Source organism: Pongo abelii, chromosome 3, assembly GCF_028885655.2.
Source record: "Pongo abelii isolate AG06213 chromosome 3, NHGRI_mPonAbe1-v2.0_pri, whole genome shotgun sequence".
In the NCBI taxonomy this organism is placed as follows: domain Eukaryota; kingdom Metazoa; phylum Chordata; class Mammalia; order Primates; family Hominidae; genus Pongo; species Pongo abelii.
Genome location: NC_071988.2, coordinates 172,337,396 through 172,363,547, shown reverse-complemented (window position 1 = coordinate 172,363,547; position 26,152 = coordinate 172,337,396). Strand labels below are relative to the sequence as shown.

The window sequence follows — 26,152 nt, the reverse complement described above, 5'->3', positions numbered from 1 at the left end:
GTTGAGGCCAGGAGTTCAAGACCAGACCAGGCAACACAGTGAAACCCAATCTCCACAATAAAAGTGAAAAGAAAAGATAATATATCAAAATTTGTGGGATATGGATAAAATAGTACCTAGAGGAAAACCTATAACTCTGAAATTTATATCTTTATAAATAACAATATATGAGAACAACACAAAAGTTTAAAATCAAATATCGGAGGCTCATCATTAAGAAGTCAGAAGAAGAGCAAATTAAACTCAAAGTAAATGTAAGGAAGGATATAATAAAGATAAAAGGAAAAAAATCAACTTTAAAAAACTAGAAATCCAGTGAAACCAAAAGCTGTTTTTTAAAAAGTTTGATAAGATTGATAAACATCTAATCAGATTAATAAAAAACAGAGAAGGTATGAACTACCAATATTGGAATAAAAGAACATTGTACATATAGCCATGAAAATAATAAATTGGACAACTTAGATTAAATGAACAAATTACTGGGAAGACAGAAACTTCTAAAGCTTATTTAATTAAAAATAAATAACCTATTAGGTCTCTATTTTTTTTAAAGAAAATGAATACATAGCTAAAACACAATATAGGTTGGTGTACATATTATTATGTCACCCAAGTACAAGATAGTGTACAATAGGTATACTATTATACTATTATATAGCATAGTACCCAATAGGTACATAGGTACCCTCCCCCACCCTTCAGCCTCAAGTAGGCCCCAGTGTCTCTTGTTCCCTTCTTTGTGTCCATGAGTACTCAATGGTTGGCTCTCACAAATAAGTGAGAATGTGTGGTATTTGGCTTTCTGTTCCTGCGTTAGTTTGCTTAGGACAATGACCTCTAGCTCTATCCATGTTGCTGCAAAGAATATGATCTCATTCTTTTTATGGCTGCATAGTATTCCATGGTGTATATGTACCACATTTTCTTTATCTAATCTACCATTGATGGGCATAAAAATTGTTTTTTCTATGAACAATTCAAAAATATGAATGTAATATCATTTACAATAATATTCAATAAACATAAAATACTTAGGAATAATTTGTTGAAATATCTGTAAGACCCACTGAAAACTACAAAATATTCCTAAGAAAAAAAATAAATAAAACCTAAATAAATTGAAAGATATGACAAGTTCTTTGATTATAAGACTCAGTATTATAAAGATGTCATTTCTCCCCAAATTTATCTATCAATTCAACTCAATCCCATTCAGATTCCCAGTAGACGATTTCAAGAAATTGACAAGCTGCCTTTAAAAAATATATTTGCAAAAGATGTCTTTTCAAGACCCATTTACCATTGAAGAAGAAGAGACTTCTAGAAAATTAAATCTCCTCAATGATATTAGATTATTAACAAAATGAACAGGCAAGCCTCAAACTGGGAGAAAATATCTTCCATGTATTTATCTAACAAAACTTGTGTCTACTAAATATTAGCAAATCAATAGTAAAAAGACAACTCAATAAAACAAATGGACAAAAGATTTGATTAGGGACTTGATAAAGGAAGGCAGGTGAGCGGCCAATAAGCACCTGAAAAAATGTTCAGCACAATTTGTTGTCTTGAAAAACCACCAGGAGACACTACTACACATTAGGATAGCTAAAATTAGTAAGACTGACAACACCAAATGTTAGCTAGGATGTGTAGGAACTGGAACTCCTATCAATTGCAGATGGGAGTGTAAAATAGTGCAAGTGTTTTGAAAACTGTTCTGGCAGTTTCTCAAAACTTAAACATACCACCTATCCTATGAAACAGCAATGTCACTCCTAAATAGTCCAAGAGGACTGAAGACACAAGGTTCACAAAAAGACTAGTACACAAATGTTTACATCAACTTTATTCTTAGTAAACTACTTGAATATTAAATGCAGGGTAGATACACCAATCATGTCACATTTATACAATGCAATACTACTCAGTAATAAAAAGAAATGAATTATCAATACACAGAACAACATGGAACAACCTCAAAAACATTATGGTGAGTGAAAGAAGCCATGAACAAAAGGACACATGATGTACGATTCCATGTGTATCATGCGTAGATTAGGCAAAACTAATCAGAGATGAAAGAAATGAGAATAGTGAACGTTTACAGGAGATGTTGACAGTGAAGAGATGTGAGCAACTTTTCTGGGATGATGGAAATATTATATTATGATAGGATGGTGATTACATAGGTGTCTGAATTTATTAGAAGTCATCAAGTTCCACACCTGTTATCTTTGTATTTTGCCAAATATTTTCTATACCTTAATAAAATTTTAAGTAAAAAAAAAGAATAGTGGATTTAAACTTCTAAAGGTTTTCTCTTATTTTAATTCTTAAATGTGCGAGGCTTTGAAAATGGAAGAATATGTTATAAGGAATTTATTTGTATCATTTAAAGATTGCTATTTTGATATGAATTATGAATGAAGTAAAATAAGCCAAAGGAAAAAAAATTATCTAGGAAAGGACTATATTTGTATCAACATAAAAATGCATTAACAAATGTGGGACTATTAATGTTTGTGGCAGAGGCACAGAGATAGGCATTTAAGGATACTGGTCCTCAGGAAAAAAAAACAAACAAACCCACAGTACCCCAGAAAATTAGTATTCTACTCTTGTTACATTAGGCCTATGGAGATCAGAGATGGGTGAGTAAGAAAAAAGTTTAGTGAACTCTGAGATGTTAACAGAGGACTGTGTTTGTTTCCAGTTGCTACTTCTGAATCATGTTTCACACTTAATCACTCACAAGGTCTGTGAATCATTCTATCAGTCACCTGAATATTTGGTGCCTGATAGAAAACAAGAGTAAAACATTTAAAATTCAAAGGGTATGTATTCTTATTTTTAAGGACAATGAGAAGGAGGGGAGGCTGGTTGTAGGCGAAGAATTCTCAAAAACCTATAGAAAGAATTTTGCAAACTTTTAAGTAGGGAAAAAAGGTAAGCAGGTTGAGCTCTGGAAACTAAAAGAAAGGAAAGAAAGATAAGCTGACTTTCATCCTACATGACAATACAGTATTGTAGCCTCCCCTTATCCATGGTTTTGCTTTTCATAGTTTTAGTTACAGTGGTGAATCGTAGACTGAAAATTGTAAATAAAAAATTCCCAAAATAAACAATTTATGTTTTATATTGTGCACAATTCTGAGTAGCATGATGAAATCTTGTACCTTCCTGCCTGGGACATGGATCTTTCCTTTGTCTAGCATATCCACACTGTCTACACTACCTGCTGCTAGTTGCTTAGGTTATCAGATCCACTAATGTGGTATCACAGTTCTTGTGTTCAAGTAACCCTTATTTTACTTACTAATGGTCCCAAAGCTCAAGAGTAGCGATGTTGGCAATTGAGATAGGCCAAAGAGAAGCTGTAAAATGATTCCTCGAAGTGAAATGGTGAAAGTTCTCAACCTGAAAGAAGAAATAACATATGCTGAGGTTGCTAAGATCCATAGTAAGAATACATCTTTATCTATAAAATTGTGAAGAGGGAATAAGAAATTTGTGCTAGTTTTGCTGTCATACCTCAAACTGCAAAAGTTACCATCACAGTGCATAATAAGTGCTTAGTTAAGGTGGAAAAAGCATTGCATTTGTGGGCAGAAAGTCTGAAGAAAACCATGTTCCAACTGATGACAATTGAGTTTGGTACTGTCTGTGTGTCAGGTGTCCCCTAAGGGGTCTTGAGACATACCTCTGAGTGGATAAGGGAATTCTACTTTATACAAATACTATTAATATAACATAGAAAAAAATTTAGAAATAATGAGATACCTGCTATCATTCAGATTTTATATGTTTGTGAATATACCCACAGCTTATTATAAACATAATCTACTCATTGCTTTTTTGTTAGCATGTGCATTTTACTTTTATGCATCCGGTTTTTCTTTCTCTTGGCTTTCTCCTCTTCCTTCTCGCCCCCATCATCTATCCCCCAGAACACCTTTTGTTCATTTTTTTGATACAGGGTCTTGTTCTGTTGCTCAGGCTGGAGTGTGATGGCATGATCATGGCTTACTGCAGCTTTGACTCAGTTGATCCTCCTGCCTCAGCCTTCTGAGTAGCTGAGGCTATGGATGCATGCCACCGTGCCTGGTTAATTTTTGTATTTTTTTGTAGAGACACAGTCCCTATGTTGCCTAGGCTGGTCTCAAACTCCTGGGCTCAAGCAATCTTCTTGCCTTGGCCTCCTAAAGTGTTAGGATTGCAAGTGTAAGCCGCTGTGCCTGGCAACACCTTAACATATATTTACAACCTAGTACGTAATCTTCTCATGTTTTTGTTCATTTTCATATAAACTTATGTATGTTGTAGGGGGTGAGTGTCATTGATTTACAAAAATAAAGTCATATAATATATACAACTTGGTATGTTTGTTTATCTTACTCCATAATATATTGATTGTGGATATCCAGCCAAGTCAACTCTGTGACTTTAATTCATTCTTTTAAATAACTGAAGAAGATATATCATAAATATACCACCATTTTCCCAGTGATTTGCATTGGATTTCAAGGTCTTGTTTTCATTTTTTTGTCACTATGAAAAATGTGGGAATAACCATCCCTACATGTTGACGTAATAAAACTATTATTTCTATTTGTTATCCAAAAGCTTGTTTGGTCAAAGGCCATACATATTTTTATTTTTGATAAATAATTTTGGATTACTTTCCAAAGGGATTTTACATTTCATGCTTCTACCAACAATATACACTTTTGTCTGCATTCTTGTCAGCAAAATGTATTATAACTCTTAATTTTTTATTGTTTCTGGGGTATAAATTATTTTAGTGTCTTTTTTAGTACTACTAATAAACTTCAGCATTTTTAAAATGCTGGACATTTGAATTCTGTGAAATTCCTTTTATATTCTTTATCCATTTTCTATTCATTTTTTATTTTATAAGTATTGTATATTATAGTAACCCTTTATCACGAAATAGCTTTTTCAGATCTTTCACTATTTGACTTTATCAGTCATATCTTTGCCATTAATTTTACAATTTTACAAAGTTATAGGTATAAATATTTTTTAGTACTTTCTGAGTTCCAATTATGGTTTAAAAATTCTCTTGGCCTTTAGATTATATATGTAGTCACATGGGAAGAACAATAGAAAAATAACTGAGTGTAAGCCACTGTACAGTCTAGCTGTTTTGCGTATGTGTTGATATTCCATATTAAGCTGTGCTATCAGCTTTGTGCATCACAACTGGCACTTAGCAAAAAAAAAAAAAAAACAGAATAGAAAATGTCAGACTAAATTACAGTCTAATGTTTTAAAAATATATGTATTTTTTTATGCCATCTGCATATTGTTTAAGGTAGAATACTCCTTTCTAGTCTTTGTTTTCATCCTTTTATTGGCTATTTTCTGGTATATGGTTTGTAAAGTTTAAATAATTTTATGAAGCCTTTGAAAAAGTCCCATTGTCATTTTAATTACAATTTATAAAACTCATATACATATTGGTTTTTGGTAAATTTACATTTTAATGGTATTTTCTTCCTATTATAAAAGTTTTTTGGGTGTTCAGATTGTACTTTATGTTCCTCTAATAATTGTTTTATGTTTTTTGTCCCATGGTCCCTCTCTGCCTTTCTTGTTAAAATTATTCCTAAGTGTGTAATGTTTTTCTTGCTATTATGAATGGAATTTTTTTCTAATTTCATTATTTGTGTCAAATGCTACAATGGAGAACAAATATTAATAGTTCCCATGTTTATCTTATGTATATTTCCGTTAATCATTTAGAGTACTTTGGATATTTCAAATGCATTTTCATCTTTCTTTTCAATGTTTATACCAGGTTTTACATTTTATCTTTTCATTTATTACAACTTTTGCAATCTGACTGGTGATGATTATTATTGTAATAATAATTGCTAACCCATGCATAGTGCTTATAATGTGCCAGGCCCTGTTTTACTAGCTGTACCTACACTAATTAATTTAAAACAAACATCTGAGGTGAGAAGCCTACATGATTAACCCCAGATCACATAGCTAATATTTGTTGTTGGTTTCTCGTAAAAAGTCTTTATTTTACGTAATATTTTCCACTCCTGTTTTACTAACTTTTTTTTCTTTAGTGGTGGTTCCTGAATTTGATCAAATGCTTTTCAGCATCTAGTAAATGATGATGTAATGTTTTCCTTTTAATTTGTTGATATAAGGAGTAGATCTCCTGTTGTGGATTTCCTGGTATTGAACCACTCTTGCAATCCAAGAAAATACCCTCCTTGGTAATGTTATATTGTTCTTGTTATACATTGCTGGATTCTGTTTGCTTATAGATTACTTAAGAGTGTTGTATCTTTATTCAGTGATAAAAATGCTCTCTTATTTTCCTTTTTGATAGTCTCTTTATCTCTTTTTAAGTTTTCAGCATTAACATTATGCTGGCTTAATAAATGAATTATGGAGCTTCCTATTTTTTCCCCAGTGGCTTAGAATAATTTTTTTCAACGGTAGTTTAAGGCGAGATAAAGGTTAGCTGTGAACCTGTTCTGCGGGAAATTACCTAATGCAGTGTTGCCTCCTAGTACACTACCAGGCAAGTCGTCCCATATTTCACAGAACAGAAGGGCTCACAGATCAAATAAGCTTCTCAAAGCAGAGGATTTATTAAATCAATTTAACATACGCAATAAGAAGAAGTGGAAGAGAGTTGGGATAAGTTAATATACTTAGGATCGAATGCAAGCAGGTAGAAAGATCAGAGTTCTTGAGTCCTGGTTCATGTAACATTTATATGTCCTGTCTCTTTTTCTGCCTCGTATGCCTTTCTTTGATGTTACAAGTGCCAGAATTGAGGTTTGAGTATAAGGGAAACCACAGAAAGAAAGTGTTCTTGTCCAATGAAACACACCAGCTCTATTAGAGAAACACAGCAGCAGCTATCCCTGGTCATAGCTGGAGCCAACCAATTAACCTGCTGAATAGTTACGAGTTTTTTTCTGCATTTCTTGTGCAGATAAAACCCACAGGGGCCAGAGTGGGGCTATACTGGGTATTATCAATGGGTGGGCAATTTAAAGCCGGCATAGGTATCATCCCGGTTGTCAGGAACTATGAAAGGGGCCGGGCATGTGGTGGCTCACACCTGTAATCCCAACACTTAAGGAGGCCAAGGCGGGTGGATCACCTGAGGTCAGGAGTTCATGACCAGCCTGGCCAACATGGTGAAACCCTGTCTCTACTAAAAATACAAAATTAGCTGGGCATGGTGGCGCATGCCTGTAATCCCAGCTACTTGGGAGGCGGAGGTTGCAGTGAGCCAGGATCATGCCATTGCACTCCAGCCTGGGTGACAAGAGTGAAACTCCATCTCAAAAACAAACAAACAAAACAAAACAACAACAAAAAACTATGAAAGTTCTGAAATTTAACCTTCTGTGCAAGCTAACAATTTACCTTGCCACAGTTTCTTAGATGTTGGCGGAAGACATCGGACAAAGGTTAGAGACAAAGACTTATAGCACAAGCAGAGTAAGCATCTTGTTAGTGTCTATTTCCCTCGCATCACCAAGTTTCATGGAGTGATTTGTTGGAGATGCTATGGACTGATATTTATTTCCCCAAAATTTATATGTTGAAGCCGTAACCCGCAGTGTGACTGAATCTGGAGACAGACTCTTTAGGCGGTAATTAAGAGTAAATGAGGTCATAAGGATGCGGCCCCAATCTGATAGGACTTTGGCCTTATAAGAAGACGATGAAAGAGAAATTCTCTCTCTCCACTATGTGAGGGGACAGGGAGCAGGAAGTCACCTGCAAGCCAGGAGGAGAGCCCTCACCAGGAACCAAACTGGCTGGCAACTTGATCTTGGACTTCCCAGCCTCCAGAACTCCAAGAAATAATACCTGTTGTTTAAGCCACCTTGTCTGCAGTATTTTATTAGGGCATCACGAACAGACCCAGGTGGGTGCTGTGTTCCCAATGAGGACCAGGTGGATGCTGTGTTCCCAGTGAGTTTACATCCCAGTTAAGCAACCTCAACTGTAGAGAACCTAAAATTTTTACAACGGGCAGTAAGATCTGGCCTCTGCCTTATAAAGCATCATTACCTTTCTTATACTGGACAATAAACAAACCTGCCCATTGCTCTAAACTGAGATACTGTCTCTTCCGAGGCTATTAATTATGCAAATATCCTTGAAAACAGTGTCTCATATAAGATGGCAATTAGTACTTTCCTCTAAGATCTGCAGAAATATGAGAGACCCAGCACAGAGGTAGTATGATTATACCTTGAGTTGGTCTTTCCATCTATCTGTAAATAACACTTTTTTTTTTGTGCCATCATGACAGGTCTTGCTGATTTCAAACTCTAAATTTACTGTACGTATTTAACATCATTTGAATTTTGCCTGTCTCTCATAAGCCACTTACTTCCTTACCTATACTTAACATAGCCTATGACTTTTTGCCTACATCTTGGAAGCTATTATGTTACTATTAATGTTTAACGTTTCTTTTGTGTTCACCTATCCCATTTGTTTTCTTGTCTTCTAAAGCAGAATTGAATATTCTTATATAATATAGCAAATCCACATTGCATATTTTTATTACCTGTTCCCTTTTTTGGGGGGAGGTGAAGGTGTTCAGAAACATGTTTCTTTTAGGTTCTAATAATTCACCACAGAACAAGGACTCTTCATCTTTTTTTTTCCTCAATAAATACTGTCTTTGTTTGGGCTGCTATAACAAAGTACCATAGACTGGGTGGCTTATAAACAACAGAAATTTATTTCTCACAGTTCTGGAGTCTGAAAGTCTGAGATTAGGATGCCAGCATGGTAGGTTCTGGTGTGGAGCCCTAGACTGCTGACTCCTGATTGTATCCTTACCTGGTGGAAAGAGAGCTAGAGAGCTTTCTGGGGTCTCTTATTATAATCTCATTCATGAGGGCTCTCCTCTAAGTACTTATTCACCTCCCAAAGTCCAAATCACCTCCTGTTGCGGTCACATTGGAAGTTAGGATTTCAACATATTTTGGAAAGATAGATTCAGTTCATAACAAACATTCACTTTTTTATTCTTATAATAAGTTCCTTTTAAATGATCTAAATCATAAGTTTCCAGTTCTTTAGTAGTTATGAAAGGTCATTTGAACCACTTTCTCCAGGTACAACAAATTTGGCTAACCTTGATTATGGCCTCCCCAATGCCTTTACCAGGGGCTGAAATACACAGTTCGCTATTTTAAAAAGCCTAAAGATCTCTCTTTTCTGTTCAGTTTTGAAACTAATTATAGAAACATGGAGTGGAAGATGAGGAATCTGTTTCAACTGAAATTGTTAATCTCATCATTAATTCATTGGGTATACATTTATTGAGTTCTGTGATGTACCAGTAGCACTGGAATTACCAAAATAAGTACTGTTTAGTATCTGCCTTTAGTAATTGTCTAGTGAGGGAGACATTTACAATTTGTAAGAGGCCTGTGGTAGCACATCTGTTTGAGAAGTCAGAGCTTTTACAAAATCTTGGCTTGGCCTTTAAGGATGAGAAGTTCTCTGTGGTGGGAGTATTATATGGTGGCTCAGAGCATAATATCAGAAGTCTGATAGACTTGGCTACACTACTTACTAGTTATGTGATTTTGACTGCATCATCTAACCTCTCAAAGACTGTTTCTTAATTTATAAAATGGTGAAAATGACATCAATTTCACAGTGCCATTTTGAGAGTTAGCTGAAATAACTGAATTGAATCACTTAGCATAGATCCTGGAATATAATGAGCGCTAAGTAATCTGCTACCACTATTACTGTCTGGTACTACTTTAATACGACCACTGCCAGCACCTCCTTGGTGGTGCACGTTGAAAGAAGCTGCATTGCAGTTAGGAAGACCATCACATTGGGAGATGGTTAAGCATGAAGCAGCATGGCATGATTGAAGGAGTGTTATGTTGTATGACATGTTTAGCATATAAGATGTCTGTGAAAATGGTAACATGATAAGAGCCTCTTCTAAAGTAGGTTTTACCCTATATGACTAAGAGCAGAAGGGAGATAGAGTCAATTGAAGTTGTTCATTGAGAGGTGAGTGAGGGTCAAAAGGAGTGAGATGTAGTATTTAGGATAACTAAGTTTTTGTTTGGTTTACATGGTGTTTGTGGCTCTGCTAACTGAAATAGTCTCTATTGGACTAATGACAGCTGTTGAGGGGATGGTAGTGAGTTCATTTTTGGATGTGTTGAATTTGAGAGGTTAGGCCAGGCATGGTGGCTCATGCCTGTAATCCCAGAACTTCGGGAGGCCAAGGCAGGAGGATGACCTGAGGTCAGGAATTTGAGACCAGTCTAGCCAACATGGTGAAATCTTGTCTCTACTAAAAATACAAAAAAAATTAGCCAGACATGCTGGCACGTGCCTGTAGTCCCAGCTATTCAGGAGGCTGAGGCAGGAGAATCGCTTGAACCCAGGAGGCGGAGGTTGCAGTGAGCCAAGATCACACCACTGCACTCCAGCCTCGGCGACAGAGTGAGACTCTGTCTCAAAAAAAAAATAAAAAAATAAAATAATAAAATAATAAAGATAAAAGAATGTGAGAGTTTAGAGGGCATATGGTGGAGCTATTTATAGGTGATTGGATATAGGGGTCTAAAACTGACCTCTAATGTCTTAGCTCTACATCTCACACCCCAGCATGCTTTGGCAACAATAGAAGCAGTGATTAGGGATGAAATCACTCAGTGTAAACTAAGAAGGCTAAGAATTCCACTCTACTGAAATCCAAAGGAAGTCAAGTTGGAATATACTACAAAAGGAAACTGCGTAGATGTTTTTGAGAAATCCAGGAGAAAGATGGGTGCGTTGAGTGACAATTTGTGAAGGTACAAGAGTGGGAAGGTAGTATGAGAAGACATTCAATGTATTTATTTTGTAGGGTGCCCGCAGTAAGTCTCAAGACAGAGAAATTTTACAAATATTTAAGTGCATACTGCCTTTTTACTTATACTGTGTTTGTCTGGTTTTGACATCTGGATAATGCTGGCCTCATAGAACGAGTTGGCAAGTATTCTTTCCTCTTTAATATTCTGGACAAGTTTGTATAGAGTTTCTTCCTTAAATATTTGGTAGAATTTACCAGTGTAGTCTGCTGAGCCTGGAGTTTACTTTTTGGGAAGATTTAAACTACAAATTTAACTTCTTTATTAGATATTGTATTATTTATGCAATCTATTTCTTCTTGAAAGGGGTTTAGTAGTTTGTGTCTTTCTCTTTTTTTTTGTGACGGAGTCTCACTCTGTCGCCCAGGCTGGAGGGCAGTGGCGTGATCTCGGCTCACTGCAACCTCCACCTCCCTCCCAGTTTCAAGCAATTCTCCTGCCTCAGCCTCCCAAGTCCCTGGGATTACAGGCATGTGCCACCACACCCGGCTGTTTTTCGTATTTTTAGTAGGATGGGGTTTCACCATGTTGGCCAGGCTGGTCTGTAACTCCAGACTTCAAGTAATCCGCCTGCTTCGGTCTCCCAAAGTTCTGGGATTACAGGCGTGAGCCACAGGACTTGGCCAAGTTTGTGTCTTTCAAGAGATCTGTTCATCGTATCAAAGTAGTCCAGACTATTTGTTTATGATATCCCCTTATCCTTTTAATGTCTATAAAATCTGTTTTGATGTCTCTTCTCTCCTAATATTGATAATTCCTGTTATAATTCTGACATTCGTGATTTACATCTATTTTTTTTTTCTCCCTAATCTCTGGTCAGAGGTTTATCAATTTTATTGATCTGTTTTTAAAAAAACAAAACACAAAAACAGCTTTAGGTTTTAGTGATATTTCTCTCTCTCTTTTTTTTTTTTTTTTTTTGGTTTTCTAATCTTTTGATTTCTATTATTTCCTTTCTCTGCTTAATTTGGGTTTAATTTGCTCTTATTTTTCTGTTTTCCTAAAGGGGATGTCAAAATCACTGAAAAGAGACCTTTCTTTCACATTAATATAAGCATTTAGTGCTGTAAATTTCCCTCTAAGCACTGCTTTAGCTGTATTCTAGAATTTTTAAATATTGTGTTTTCATTTTCATCCAATTTTAAATACTTGCTAATTTCCTTTTTGTTTTATTCTCTTACTCATAGGTTATTTAGATGTGTACTATTTAATTTTCAAATTTGGGGGCTTTTCCAGATAGCTTTTTTAAAAATTTGTTATTAATTGAAAAATAATAATGGTATATATAGGGTACTGTGTGATGTTTTAATAACATGTATATTTTGTGGAATGATCAAGTCTGGTTAATGAATATATTTATCAGCTCACATAATTATTTCTTGTGGTAAGAATGTTTAACATCTCTTTTAGCAATTTTGAAATAAACAGTACATTACCATTAACTATAGTCACCATGCTGTGCAAACAATCTATTGTTATTGATTTTTAATTTACTTCTATTGTAGTGAGAGAATATACTTTATATGATTTGAGTCTTAAATTTATTGCAACTTGAATTTTAGCCCAAAATATGCTTTTTGTAACCTTGTTCTGGTGTTGGACTGTCCTATAAATGTCAGTTAGTTAGGTTCTGTTGGTTGATGGTCTTGTTCAACTACTTTGTATCTTTATTGATTTTTCAATCTTCTTGTTTTATTAATTACAGAGGAATGTTGAAATGTTTATATTGTGGGTTCATGTGTTTCTTCTTTCAGTTCTCTCAGTTTTTGCTTCTTGTGTTTTGAAGCTCTGTTATTCAGTTCATAAACAATTAGGATAGTTAAAGCCTCTTGATGAAATGATATTATTATAAAATGACCCTCTTTATCCCCAGTTAAATGTTTTGCTCTAAAATCTACTTGGGGCTGGGCGTGGTGGCTCATGCCTGTAATCCCACACTTTGGGAGGCTGAGGTGGGTGGATCATTTGAGGTCAGGAGTTCGAGACCAGCATGGCCAACATGGTGAAACCCTGCCTCTACTAAAAATACAAAAATTAGCCAGGCATGGTGGTGGGCACCTGTAGTCCCAGCTACTCAGGAGGCTGAGGCAGGAGAATCGTTTGAACCCAGGAGGCAGAGGTTGCAGTGAGCAGAGATCATGCCACTGCACTCCAGCCTGGGTGACAGAGCGAGACTGTCTCAAAAAACAAAAAAACAAAAAAACAAAAAAAAAACCTACTTGGTCTGATTTGATGTCTTTTTCTAAAAATTCTGTTGATGGTCATTTCTAGGAGAGTTTTGTTTAATTAAGTTCTCTCATATGGGTCATGTTGTTTTGCTTCTTTTACAGGCCCAGTAATTATGAATTGAATGCCATTTGTAGTGAATTTTACCTAGTTGTGTGGTGGATATTTTTACATTCCTTATAATACATTGTTCTGGGATACAGTAAAGTTACTTAGAAATAGTTTGATCCATCTGGAGCTTGCTTTTAAGATTTTTAGGGAGAACTAGAGCAGCATTAAGTCTAGAGATAACTTTTCCCCACTTCTGTGGCAAAACCCTTTTGAGTAGTCTATACAGTGCTCCATGAATCGTGAGATTTTTATATTCTGTGTGAGCTCTGAGTACTGTTCATTGTAATTTCTTAGGATGATTCTTTCACTGGTCTCACATTGTTTTCTTTCATAGCTTGGTCAGTACTCAGCTGAAGACTGCAGATCTCTGGAGCTCTGTTGCTTTGCAGTTCTCTCTGATCTGCTACTCTGCCCTGCAAGCTTTTGACACCTTGATCTCCCTGTACTTCAAGCTCTGTTTTCTCTACTGCAGGAGACCAGTACGTTCTAACTGAGTTTCTCTTTCTTCCTCTGGGCCCTGCAAAGTCTTTCCAGATGGTGTGCTTGGGCATTAGTAGGTGTCACAATTTTGTTTCCTGTTTTTCAGGAATCACTGTATTTTATTGCTTAATATTTAATATTTTGAAAACAATTTTTCTGTATATTATGTTCATTTTACATATTGTTTAGGTAGGGTAAATCCAGGCCCTGTTACTCTGTCTTCATCAGAAGTGGAAATATTCTGACCCTTGAATTTGATTTTAAAAAATTTTTATGTTGTAGTTTTCCATTTTACTCTTCTTCCCCCTTTTGTTTTTTGCTGTGTTTATGTTCATGTGTTCCCAGAATCTTGGATTGCAGATACCTTTTTTTTTTTTTTGAGATGGGGTCTCGCTCTGTTGCCCAGTACAGTGGCGTGACCTTGGCTCACTACACCTTCTGCATCCCAGGCCCAAGCGATTCTCCTGCCTCAGCCACCCTAGTATCTGGGACCACAGGCACACACCACCACCTCCAGCTAATTTTTGCATTTTTTAGCAGAGACGGGGTTTCGCTGTGTTGCCCAACTGACCTTGAACTCCTGAGCTCAAGTGATTCTCCCACCTTGGCCTACCAAAGTGCTGGTATTACAGACGTGAGCCACCACGTCTGGCCTGATTGTAGACACTTAGTGAAGCTGAGTTGGCTCTCCATCCATCAGTCAGTCTCTTCAATATTGTGCTAGATACTGTGAATAGAAAGATGACTAAGACTAGTGATGTAGTGTCATAAGAACTCCAGTTAAGTATGAACTCCAATCTAGTGAGGATTGTGCAACAATATGGAGTTATGCAATGAAATGAGGCTAACCCGAAAAGTCTTATTTAAGTTTTATTCATAGTGTTCTATTACATATAGGCCCTTTAAGAAAATGGCTTTTTGGAAGATTACGTCTGAAGGCAAATGTGAGCATAGCATTTAGTTCCATGCTCTATTATGGAAGTGAATACAAATCTGTACTATTCATTTATAACTGACTCCAACTAAACAAGCTTAATATTTAGTAGGAGGCAGAAACTAATTTTAAAAAAGTAGAAAAGTATTTCCCTCTGATTAGGAAAAATGTGTCCTGGGGATTTTAGGCTCTTAGCATCAAGTTCTATGTAATTTTTCCTTTCCATTTTGCTTTTCATTTCTCTTGCTTGCTGTGTTCAAAGAACAAAAGCAAATTTCTTCAAGATAAACAAAGGTTTTCCCTTTAATTTGTTTAAATAGCTTAGGTAACAGAGAAACTTCCAGTGGCTAAATCATATTGTATCTGCTACACAGAATAGTCTATCAGTAAACTGATATTACTCTAACTTGAAGATTTAGTTCATACATCTGGGAGAGGGGGGATTATTTATTTATTTATTTATTTATTTAGAGACAGAGTCTCACTCTTGCTGCCCAGGCTGGAGTGCAGTAGTCCGATCTCGGCTCACTGCAACCTCCGCATCCCAGGTTCAAGCAATTCTCCTGTCTCAGCCTCCTGAGTAGCTGGAATTACAGGCGCCCGCCACCAGGCTCAGCTAATTTTTTGTATTTTTAGTAGAGACGGGGTTTCACCATGTTGGCCAGGCTGGTCTTGAACTACTGACCTCAGGAATATTCGCCCGCCTCAGCCTCCCAAAGTGCTGGGATTACAGACATGAGCCCTGGTGCCCAGCCCGAGGGGGGATTTTTTTTTTTAACTTTACCTTTGGTCATTTTATTTTTAAAAAATTTTAAGCAACAGTTGTACATATTCATGGGGTACATAAAGATGTTGTATACACAAAATGTATAGTAATCAGATCAGGGTAATTAGCATATTCATCATGTCAAACATCCTTTCTTCATGTTGGGAACATTCACTATCCTACTTCTAGTTTTTTTTTTTTTATTTCTTTATTATTATTATACTTTACGTTTTATGGTACATGTGCACAATGTGCAGGTAAGTTACATATGTATACATGTGCCATGCTGGTGCGCTGCACCCACTAACTCATCATCTAGCATTAGGTATATCTCCCAGTGCTATCCCTCCCCCCTCCCCCCACCCCACAACAGTCCCCGAAGTGTGATGTTCCCCTTCCTGTGTCCATGTGTTCTCATTGTTCAATTCCCACCTATGAGTGAGAATATGTGGTGTTTGGTTTTTTGTTCTTGCGATAGTTTACTGAGAATGATGATTTCCAATTTCATCCATGTCCCTACATAGGACATGAACTCATCATTTTTTATGGCTGCATAGTATTCCATGGTGTATATGTGCCACATTTTCTTAATCCGGTCTATCATTGTTGGACATTTACTTCTAGTTGTTTGAAACTATATATTATTGTTCATTGGAGTCATTCTACAGTGGTATAGAACACTAGAACTTAATTACTACTGTCTAACTGTAATTTTGTATCCCTTAACAAATCTTTCCATGTTCCTTGCTTCCCACCTCACTTTCCAACCTCTAGTATCCTCTGTTTTACTTTTTACTTCTATGAGAAGTAAAACACTTTTTTAGGGAGGGCTTTTGATACCCATCAAAGATGGAGTTCATGGAGGAAGAATTGGCATTGAGAAGAAAGTTTCTGTCCATTTGTTGTTTTAAAGTACTTATTATGAAATATTCCAATATATTTAAAGTTAGTTTTTTTATTAGTGGTGACTTAAATTTTAACTCTCTAGTAAGGAATAGAAAGCTCATGACTATAGAGAATCAATATGTGGAACATTAGACAAAAATACTTTAAAAAAAAAGTCTCTGTTGCCCAACCTGAAGTACAGTGGTGCAGTCATAGCTCACTGCAGCCTCAAACAATTTCTGGGCTCAAGCAGTCCTCCCACCTCAGCCTCTGGAGTAGCCGGAACTACAGGCACATGCCACCTCACTCATCTAATTTTATTTTTTGTAGAGATGGGATCTTGCTGTATTTCCCAGGCTGGTCTGGAATTCCTGGCCTCAAGTGATCCTCCTGCCTCAGCCTCCCAAAGTGCTAGGATTACAGGCATAATCCATTTTGCCTGGCCCTGACAGAAATACTTTATAGCTTAATTCAGTGATAATAGCATGTTATTGTCACAACTTTTTGAGAAGTAATTGAGAATATTTTCAATCTAAATGAAAAAATTATAAAGGGCAAATTTATATTATTTTTTTTAATACTGTACATGTAAGGAAGAACTAAATATAAATATTTTGAAGAAAAAACAATTTGAATATTGTTGGCATAAAAGTGCAAAAATTATTTTGAGTATAGATATTTAGCCAAAGCAGTGTTAAACCATTTGGGGAGAAACTACCTAAATTAGATAAATGGCTTTCTTAGACTTTTTCTAATTTTAAGATCATAAATGAATGTATAAGTTATATGCATATTTATGCTTGACTTTCCTTATAAAATAGAAGGGTATTTGTTTAATGATTATCTTCTCAAGGCATTATTTGAATTAGACAAACCTCTTTACTGGATAAAGATAATAAAGTTGTAACTTGTAAAGACACCAGATCATACATCTTTTAGTAGCATTTTTATTACTCTAAAATATTGAAATTGTATATTGAAATGTTTCTTTTGTACAGATACAAGGTAATTTCAGTATCTCCTTTACTAAAATCAGATGAGACCCTTTTATACCTTGTTCACAATGATATTGACATTGTGGCTTTGTTTTTGTTTGTATTTTAAAAGGTACCTTCAAAGCTAAATGTCTCTATTTTAATTTAGATAAATATCTAAGTTCATTTTGTTCTTTCTCTACAAATTTACCACCCAGCTCTTCACCTTATGTGCTGCTATGAAAAAGATATAAAATATATTCATGTTCCTTGCTATGGTTCCTTAATATCCTTTTGCGGGTTCATTTTGGTTTCTTGCCTTCTTTCAAAAAAAAATTTAAACTTATGATATAGTTTAAATTTTAAAAACTGAATTAAAAATGAGCTGGAAGATAGATAAATACCGTCTTTGTTCTTCTCCTTCATTACTATGTTTGGCTTTTGATTCATTAAGATTGATATTTAATGCTAGTTGAATAAGAGATGGCTTTTAAGATGCATCATTTAGAATGCAAATTATTTTTAAGCTGAGGAATATTGAAAATAAAACAACCAAATAAAGAGTCTGAATTATTTACAGGCCAAGGGCTTAAAGGTGCATCACTCCAGCACAAATATTAAATTATGAAATGGGAATTTCAGTTTGCCATAAATCTGTCTGCCATAGCAGCTTAAAATAAAATAGTTTTACCCATCTAAAGCAACATCAATTTGCCAGTCAGTGCTTCATGTATCAAAGAGTGTTCTGTGAAAATATCAATATCATTGGTTAATATAAATGAAATTAATTTTTAAAGCTGGGCTAAAGGTTGACATCTGAAAAATTGCATTACTTTGCAGAAGAGAAATTTCTGTCTTGTAGTGAAATTTCAGGTCATAAGGGCAAGTAATTTTCACAATCTTCAATGGGAGCCAGTGAAATATGAACTTCATTGTCACCTAGCCCCAAAGCGATAAGATAAAATGAGCTGATACATCATTTGCTGTGGTTTTATCATCTCCCTCAGTAATTGGAAGAGAAAACATAAGAGTGTGTGTGTTTGTAGGCTCCCCTCTTGCCCCTCCCAACTGCCCCATCGTCCACACCCAGGCTAAAGCCATTTTAGTCCAATCAATACAAAGGTCACATAGCATTTTATTTATATATTTTTAATTTTTCATACTGACTAAAACTGCCAAGTAGAACATTAGAGTAATGAATATGTTTAATTGAATTTGTCACCCATGAAAACGCTATGAATACTGTATTACATCATAGTACTTGAAACCAGAAGGGAAATATACTGTATAGATAAAAAAATTAAATAACAACATGTGATTAATTTAAGAGGTAATTTTATTTTTTATGTATGACTTTCATTTTTGTTGTTTTTTGAAGTTTGGGGACATTCTAAGTGTTCATGGATATACATTTAGTAAGAAAATTATCAACTTAAATTTTCCACCAGAGTCAACTGTGTATCATTGTCATTGTCAAATTCAAAAAAGACCTCTAAATTTTACTTAAAGAATATACCTTTGAATTTTAAAACTAAAAGTCATATGGTTGGCGATGAAGTAAATCCTTGAACCAACTAGGATTCAATATTATTAGAGTAAATTACATGCTATGCTTTGATATCTACCTTCAGAGAAAACTATAGCAAAATGTAAAAACTATGTTAATAATAGTGATGCAACTTTAAAATACTTGATTAAAATTCTTTAAGCTATTTGTTCAAATTACAATTATTGTAACATCAAACATATTTGCACATATATTTACTGGTGAATTGATATGAAAGTGTTTTTCAATGTCTTTATTTTAAAGGTGGTTCAAATAATTAGTTTTTCTGTATTAAAGTGTAAACCTGTGACTATATAATTATGTTCCATTAAAATGGGATATAGTGAATATTTTCTAGACTTTCTTAGCTATTGTGTTATTGCTTAATGGATGGTATGATTAGTTTACATTTTGTATATTTGTCTAAAAACATTTTTCCTGATGTTAAATATATCCATAGGGTTTGGAGATGGTTCTGTTGTGCATTTTTAAATATCGTTATTGATATATATTACCTGATTTTATTCTTAACACCAAAATCTTCAGAAATCTGGAATTGTCTGAAAAAATAAAATTACTATAGAAATTGGGAAATATTTGGCATAGGGATATGCTATACTAGTTTTAAACCTTAGGAATAGTAATTTTTAAAATACCTTTTATTGATGTTACATATGCAGGCTCTCATGTAAATATTTCTTGTTTTTGTGGTAAAACATTTTATCACTTTTTAATATTTACCCTTCAGGAGGAATTTAAAAACATTCAAAATGTATCGAGGATAGTTTTTTAAAAATAAAACTTCCCTCTCTATTCACTTAAAGGATTGGCTTTAACTATTTTAAATCTACTTTTTAAAAATCCCTAGTATTCAATAAATAAGAGTATATAGTTGGGCAGTGAATGTTGGTTTCTATTTTTGTTCTTTCATGAGGATAAGAAAACAAAAGAGAGTTTTATTTGGATAAACTTATAAGCTTTTACAAATGGACTGGTAAAGGGAAAGTAAAAAATGCCTTGCTTTTACTAAGAATAAGTGCAACAAAGTGAAGCAATTTTCTTATGTGTTAATAGTATACTATTTGTAGGACAGAAGGAAGAAATATATGCATTATTTGGGAAAAATAATATATCCTTTTCATAAGGCACAGTTTTCAAATAAAACTTTTAAAGAAGATAGGTTTGATGTTTTACAGTAAATAAATAGAATATTTATGTGTGTATGTAATCTATACATTCAATACTAAATCCTTTCTCTCCTCTCTAACACACTGTCTCAACATTTAATAAACCAGCTTTGAAACAAATTATTTAAAACAATTGAAAGTTTAATTTACTAATAATAATACTAACAATAATAAAACAAGGTGGTAAACATTCAAAGAGAGTAAAGATTTCAAGCAATTCAGGAGTTGAGGTCGTAACTGCAGAGCAATGGTAATGATATGGTTTCTATGGCAACTGATTCATTGGAGGGCTAGACCTCTGTCTAAGGTGCTGTCAGTGTATGTAGAGTTTCAGTGAACAGAAAGTCCCAAAGAAGGGTCTGTTTCTACCTAATCCAGTTTTAATTGAACTCTAGAGACTTTGAAGTGAAGCCTCAGACCAGGCCTATACTATTCCAATAAGAAATGAACCCCTTGCTTAGCTAGGCCTCAGCTGCTTTTCAGTACTGACACCTTTTCCTAATGAACACTTAAAGAAATATTATTATATAAATTTCAGCTAGTAATTCCTTAGTTAAGAGATTGCTAGTTTCTGTTTTAAATCTCAAATTTTTTGACCCTAATTGTGGAATTTTATTTAATTTTTTAAAAGATTAGGCTAGTTTTTTTGTAAGATTTTACTTTTTGACACCTTTAAAATTTTAACACCTTTGACAATTTTAAATAATTTTCTCTCTCTCATGCTGTTTTTTCTTCTCTAAGTTTTAAAACTTCATTAGACTTTGTCATATTTAACTTGAAAAGCATATCATTATACATTCAGTATGATACCATTTATATCAGGTTTGAGAACATACAAAGTGATGTGGTATGTTATTTATGGATATATGTGTACTAATAGTATAAAAACTTACATATAGATGATAATCCTAAAAACAAGGATAGTGATTGGCTGTGACAGTGGAGGAAAATGGGATCAGGAAGCGTTATGCATGTGAATTTTAGCACTGTCTGTAATGCATTTATCACTTTCTTATAGATGTATAGAATAATATGGCAAAGTGTTATGATTTTATAAGGTTACTGAGTAGTAGGTACATGGAGCTTATGTCATTTCCTTTACTATTGAGTTGTTTTTTTTTTTTTTTTGAGACAGAGTCTCACTCTGTCACCCAGGCTGGAGTGCAGTGGCATGATCTAGGCTCACTGCAAGCTCCACCTCCCAGGTTCATGCCATTCACCTGCCTCAGACTCCCAAGTAGCTGGGACTGTAGGCACCCGCAACCATGCCTGGCTAATTTTATTTATTTATTTTTTTATTGAGATGGGTTTTACCTTGTTAGCCAGGATGGTCCCCATCTCCTGACCTCGTAATCCGCCCGCCTTGGCCTCCCAAAGTGTTGGGATTACAGGCGTGAGCCACCATACGCCACCTACTACTGAGTATTTTTGACATTGGAATAAAACAGATTTTGAAGGACTATGACACTTGCAGTGTTTCAAGTAGATGTTTGAATAACCATACTGTTTAAGGGAATGGAATATAAATGGTATATTTTGTTTAATCAGAAAACTATTTCAGCACATGAAAAATCTTGTAACAATGCTGTAGTATACTCATTTCTCTTAATAAATGGAGTAGTCTAGAATATGATTAAATCTTTAGTTGTATGATCATGACTTTACAATGAGTGGATTCACTATTATGAGCAACAGGTCTTATTATATAGCTCTATAGATAGAAAAGGTAGAATTTTCAGACCAGTGTGTGATATTCCTAACATATCAAAGAGCTTAAAAGATTTTTTGTTTGTTTTCCTTTGATTTTCCTTTTTCCTCTTTAACCCAAGTGCAGGAAAATTTTAAGCAGTTAGTTGGGTTCTAGTTTAACAGATATTTAACCCTTTCTTAAAAATGTGGCAATGTGGTATATACAATAGAAGCTCTGTATTTTTGGATTAGAAAACCTGGGAATAGGCCAGTTTCTGCCACTAACTTGCCAAGGAATTTTGTATCAAATATTTAACATGTCTAGGCCTCATTTTTCTTTTTTTTCTTTTTTCAGAGACAGGATCTGGTATTGTTGCCCAGGCTGGAGTGCAGTGGCTCAATCATAGCTTACTGTGCCGTTTAATTCCTGGGCTTGAGTGATGTTCCCATCTCAGCTTCATGAGTAGCTAGGGCTATAGGTGCATGCTACCATGCCCAGCTAATTATTTAATTTTTTGTAGAGATGAGGTCTTGCTATGTTGTCTGACCTCAAGCAGTCCTCCCATCTTGGCCTCCCAAAGCTCAGCAATTACCAGTGTAAGCCACTGGCCCTGGCTCTTGTTTTTCTTACGGATACATTGAACTATAAATGTTGCAGAACATATATTGGATTCTCTAATATTTGGTAAACCCAGGGTAGCAAACTCAAGTACCAATGGAAACTAGATGGATAATAGTAAATGAGTGAATGCTCACATCACATTAGTGAATAACAATAAGTGAAGTGAAAATGGTACCAAAATGGAGAGTGCATGCCAATTGTTACCATGTGGCATATAGATCCAGGTTTGCTAGATACCCTAGTTTTCTTGAGAAGACAGAAATCCGAATATTTTTGCGAATATCTGTTTTCTCAACTATTTTCAACCATGTGAAATTTTGTTAAAATATCATGCGGGTCAAATATGGACTGAAGGTTGCCATACATTGATTCATTTAGTCATTCTGAAAATTGCTACTTTGTGCCAGATATTTTTCTAGGCATTGGAAGTAGGGTATATTCAAAGCCTTTGCTCCAACAGAACTTAGATTCTAGTATTCTAGTGCTGAAGAGGCAACAGACTAGCAAGCAAATATTATAGTTTCAGTTAGTGGCCAGGTGTAGTGGCCCATGCCTATAATCCCAGCACTTTGGGAGGCTGAGGCAGGAGGATCACTTCAGCCCAGGAGTTCAAGACCACCCTGGGGAACATAGTGAGACCTCATCTCTACAAAAAAAATGTTAAAAGTTAGCTAGATGTGGTGGCATGTGCTTGTAGTCCCAGCTACTCAAGAGGCTGAGATGGGAGGATCATGTGAGCCTAGGGGGTTGAGGCTGCAGTGAGCTGTGATCACACCACTTCACTCCAGCCTGGGTGACAGAGTAAGACCCTGTCTTGAAGATTAAATTAATTTTTAAAATTTCAGGTAATAATAAGTATTATGAAGAAAATCTGATAAGTTTGGGGTGGGATGAGTTGTTAACAGAGTAACTGGGGTTTGGATCCTGTGGCTTTCCTGCAGAGGTGACATAAGAGGAGAAGTCTAAATGTGAGAATGAGTGAACCATGTGGAGATTTGGGAGAACATTCCAGGCAGAGTGGAAAACAAGGACAAAACAAGGCCCTGAGGAAGAATGAGTTGAGCTCATCTGACAGTCCCAGATATGAGGCTTTATGCAGTTATGAAGAGCTTAAGAGTTTATTATATATGTCATGGGAAGTCACTGGATACTATTAAATATAGGAATGATGTTATCTGATTTGTATTTTAAAAATTTGAGGCGAAGGGTCCTCTGGTCATAGTAGACTTCAGAGGTAAGAATAAAAGAGAGAACAAATAGATGCCTCTGAAGACCTTGGGGCCATAGACCAACTGGTGGTATCTCTGGTCAAAGTGAGAGAAAGGGATACATGCAGTCTCTGAAAGTAATGTTCATATTTTTGTCCTCTCTTTTCCTGTTCATTTACCTTTATTTTACATAGGCGTTGATTATATTACTGAATTAGTAGGATTTCTCTCTCATCCATTTCAAAACTGCACACACGATTATCTTGTCCTTTGAACTTTTTGTTTTGTATTTTCAAGAAACACTCCCCCTTAGAGTTATACCCATTCTATTTCTAGATTCTGTGGTGTCAGAAATAGAATCATTTTTGTAGAAAGACTGAAATGCATACTTACTGACTTAAATAAGATTTGTTACTTTTTTTTTTTTTTCAAAAAAACTACATTCTGCATTGGAGAATGCAGATTTATTTGCCATTAGGATTTTGAAAATAAAAATGAGTAAAGACAAAACAGTTTGAGGAGGATAAATTTTTACTACTCGTTATTTTTCCTCTTTGCTCATCCCATCTTTATTCCTACCATATAGTATCATAATCAAATGTTTCATTTGTAATTTTTAATAATGGTTACTTTTGAGATATATATCTTAATTTTTTAAACTTAATTTGCTTTCATAGAATATCAGGTTTTGAGAGCAAATGCATCTCATTTTCTTATGTATTATGTATAGTACAGGTGTAGAGAAATGCTGAGTCTGGTTTTCCCTTAACGCTTTCGCAATTAAGCTTTTGAAATGAACTTTTTGAAAAACAAAACTTGAATCAAAGCAACAAAGTGGCTTAGGACTAAAGACAGGATTACTTTGAATTGGCAAAGCATTTTAAGCAACTCTGTCTGTCACTTGGGATGACAAGAATTGTAACAAGTTACTCTGACAACCACCTACCCCATAGGGAAATTATGCTAAGTTCATTTGCAGGTTTGTGTTTAGCTTTAGCTGACAAAATGATACTTAACCTCTTATATAGTCAGTCTTTGTGCTTTCTGAATGAGTGACTGTTACCTTAACAGTGACCTTAAAAGTGTCATTTTTTAAAGTTATGAACTTAATATATTTGTATTATAATGTATATAAAATCATTATTGGGCAAATTATAATCATGTAAAACTGAATTGTGTATGTGATTTATAAGCATATATGGCATTTTTTTAGGTCTTTTTGTTTCTAAGATTTTATCTGAAGTTTTACTTTTCATAATATGGTTTAAAAATCAATCAGTAAATGATGCAATATGTATTTCCTCAGAAGCAGTAGATTATATCATTGTTTTTAAAAGCCCAAATATATACTTAAATGTTTTATAATTTTACTTTGCTTTTTAATTTAAGCTTCTTTTCTATAAATTACAATTTATTTTCTTCATCTACAAATTATGTCTAACTATTAAATCCTTTTTCTTAAAGGTTATTTTTCTTAATAGGGTCTTTTCTATTTTAATTGGGGAAAGAAACAACAACAAAAAACAAGTATTGTTACTTACCTGGGATTATTTTTTTCCTCATTAGATCTTGGCGTATACAGAAGGGCTGCATGGAAAATGGCTGTTCACAGAGATACGATCAATCTTTTCTCGTCGTTATCTTTTGCAAAATACAGCCCTGGAGATCTTTATGGCAAACAGAGGTAATATGTTACAGAAATACATTGTTACAGAGCTAACTTACATCTCTTTAAGATTTCATTTTTGAACGTACCATATTGCTTCAATTTAGATAGTTATTTGTAGCCCACCTTCTGTTCTAGTGACCTCTTTTTTTGTACCAAATTCTTCTTCATGGTTTCTTCCCACCTTGATTATTAATAGAATCATTTGTAATTCTTTTCTTTGTTTTACCATATCACAAATTGATATAAGGCTTTATAAACATAAGGAATACATAACCATTTAATCAGCTTGAAGAGGAGTTTTGATGTCCTGAGCATTGCTTTGATACTTAGATTCCTTATGGAAGGTGGCTGCATTTGGGGAGAGGAGAGGACAATAACGATTCATACATCTATTTAATCTTTTGTGTGATATATTGCTTTTATAAAGGAACCATGAGAAAATGATACTGAACTGTCCTGTTTGCTCTGTATTTCATCATTCTTGAAAGTAGAACTAAAATTTAATTTGCAGTTTTACAATGGAACTTGGTGAAATCCATGAAGACAAGAAGGGGAGACAAGTTGAACTTGAAGGAAAAGCATCATTTGATATGGGTGGAGGCGTACAATGGAATATATGTAAAACCTACTGATTTATTGTACATATTCCTTGCATTATATATACATGGGTTGATGGTTTCTTATTTTTAAAGGTACACATAACTGCCTATATTCCACACACACATTTTGTTTTTCCTTTATGAAATTATCTGTCTTTAGGGAATACAAATTTCTTTAGGAAAAGATTTTTCCCTTCCTATTTGATCTCCTCCTGGCACATACCTCTTCTTCTAATGTAAACATTATTCTTCTAGGCAAATAATCAAGAGAATGTTTCACACTTTATTTCAGTCCGCATCCTTGCTGTCCCAAAGGGGCTTCAATCTTAGAATA

General features: G+C 34.8%; 1 protein-coding gene across 3 annotated transcripts in view; it reads left to right on the top strand.

Annotated features, from left to right (window-relative positions):
* LRBA (LPS responsive beige-like anchor protein) overlaps positions 1–26,152 on the top strand; it is a 763,816-nt gene that overhangs the window by 515,331 nt on the left and 222,333 nt on the right. For all 3 annotated transcript variants that reach the window (XM_024245927.3, XM_054553557.2, XM_054553558.2), the window contains one exon: positions 25,117–25,234. In XM_024245927.3, the coding sequence (XP_024101695.2) occupies positions 25,117–25,234 (118 nt within the window). The remainder of the gene's footprint in view (positions 1–25,116; positions 25,235–26,152) is intronic.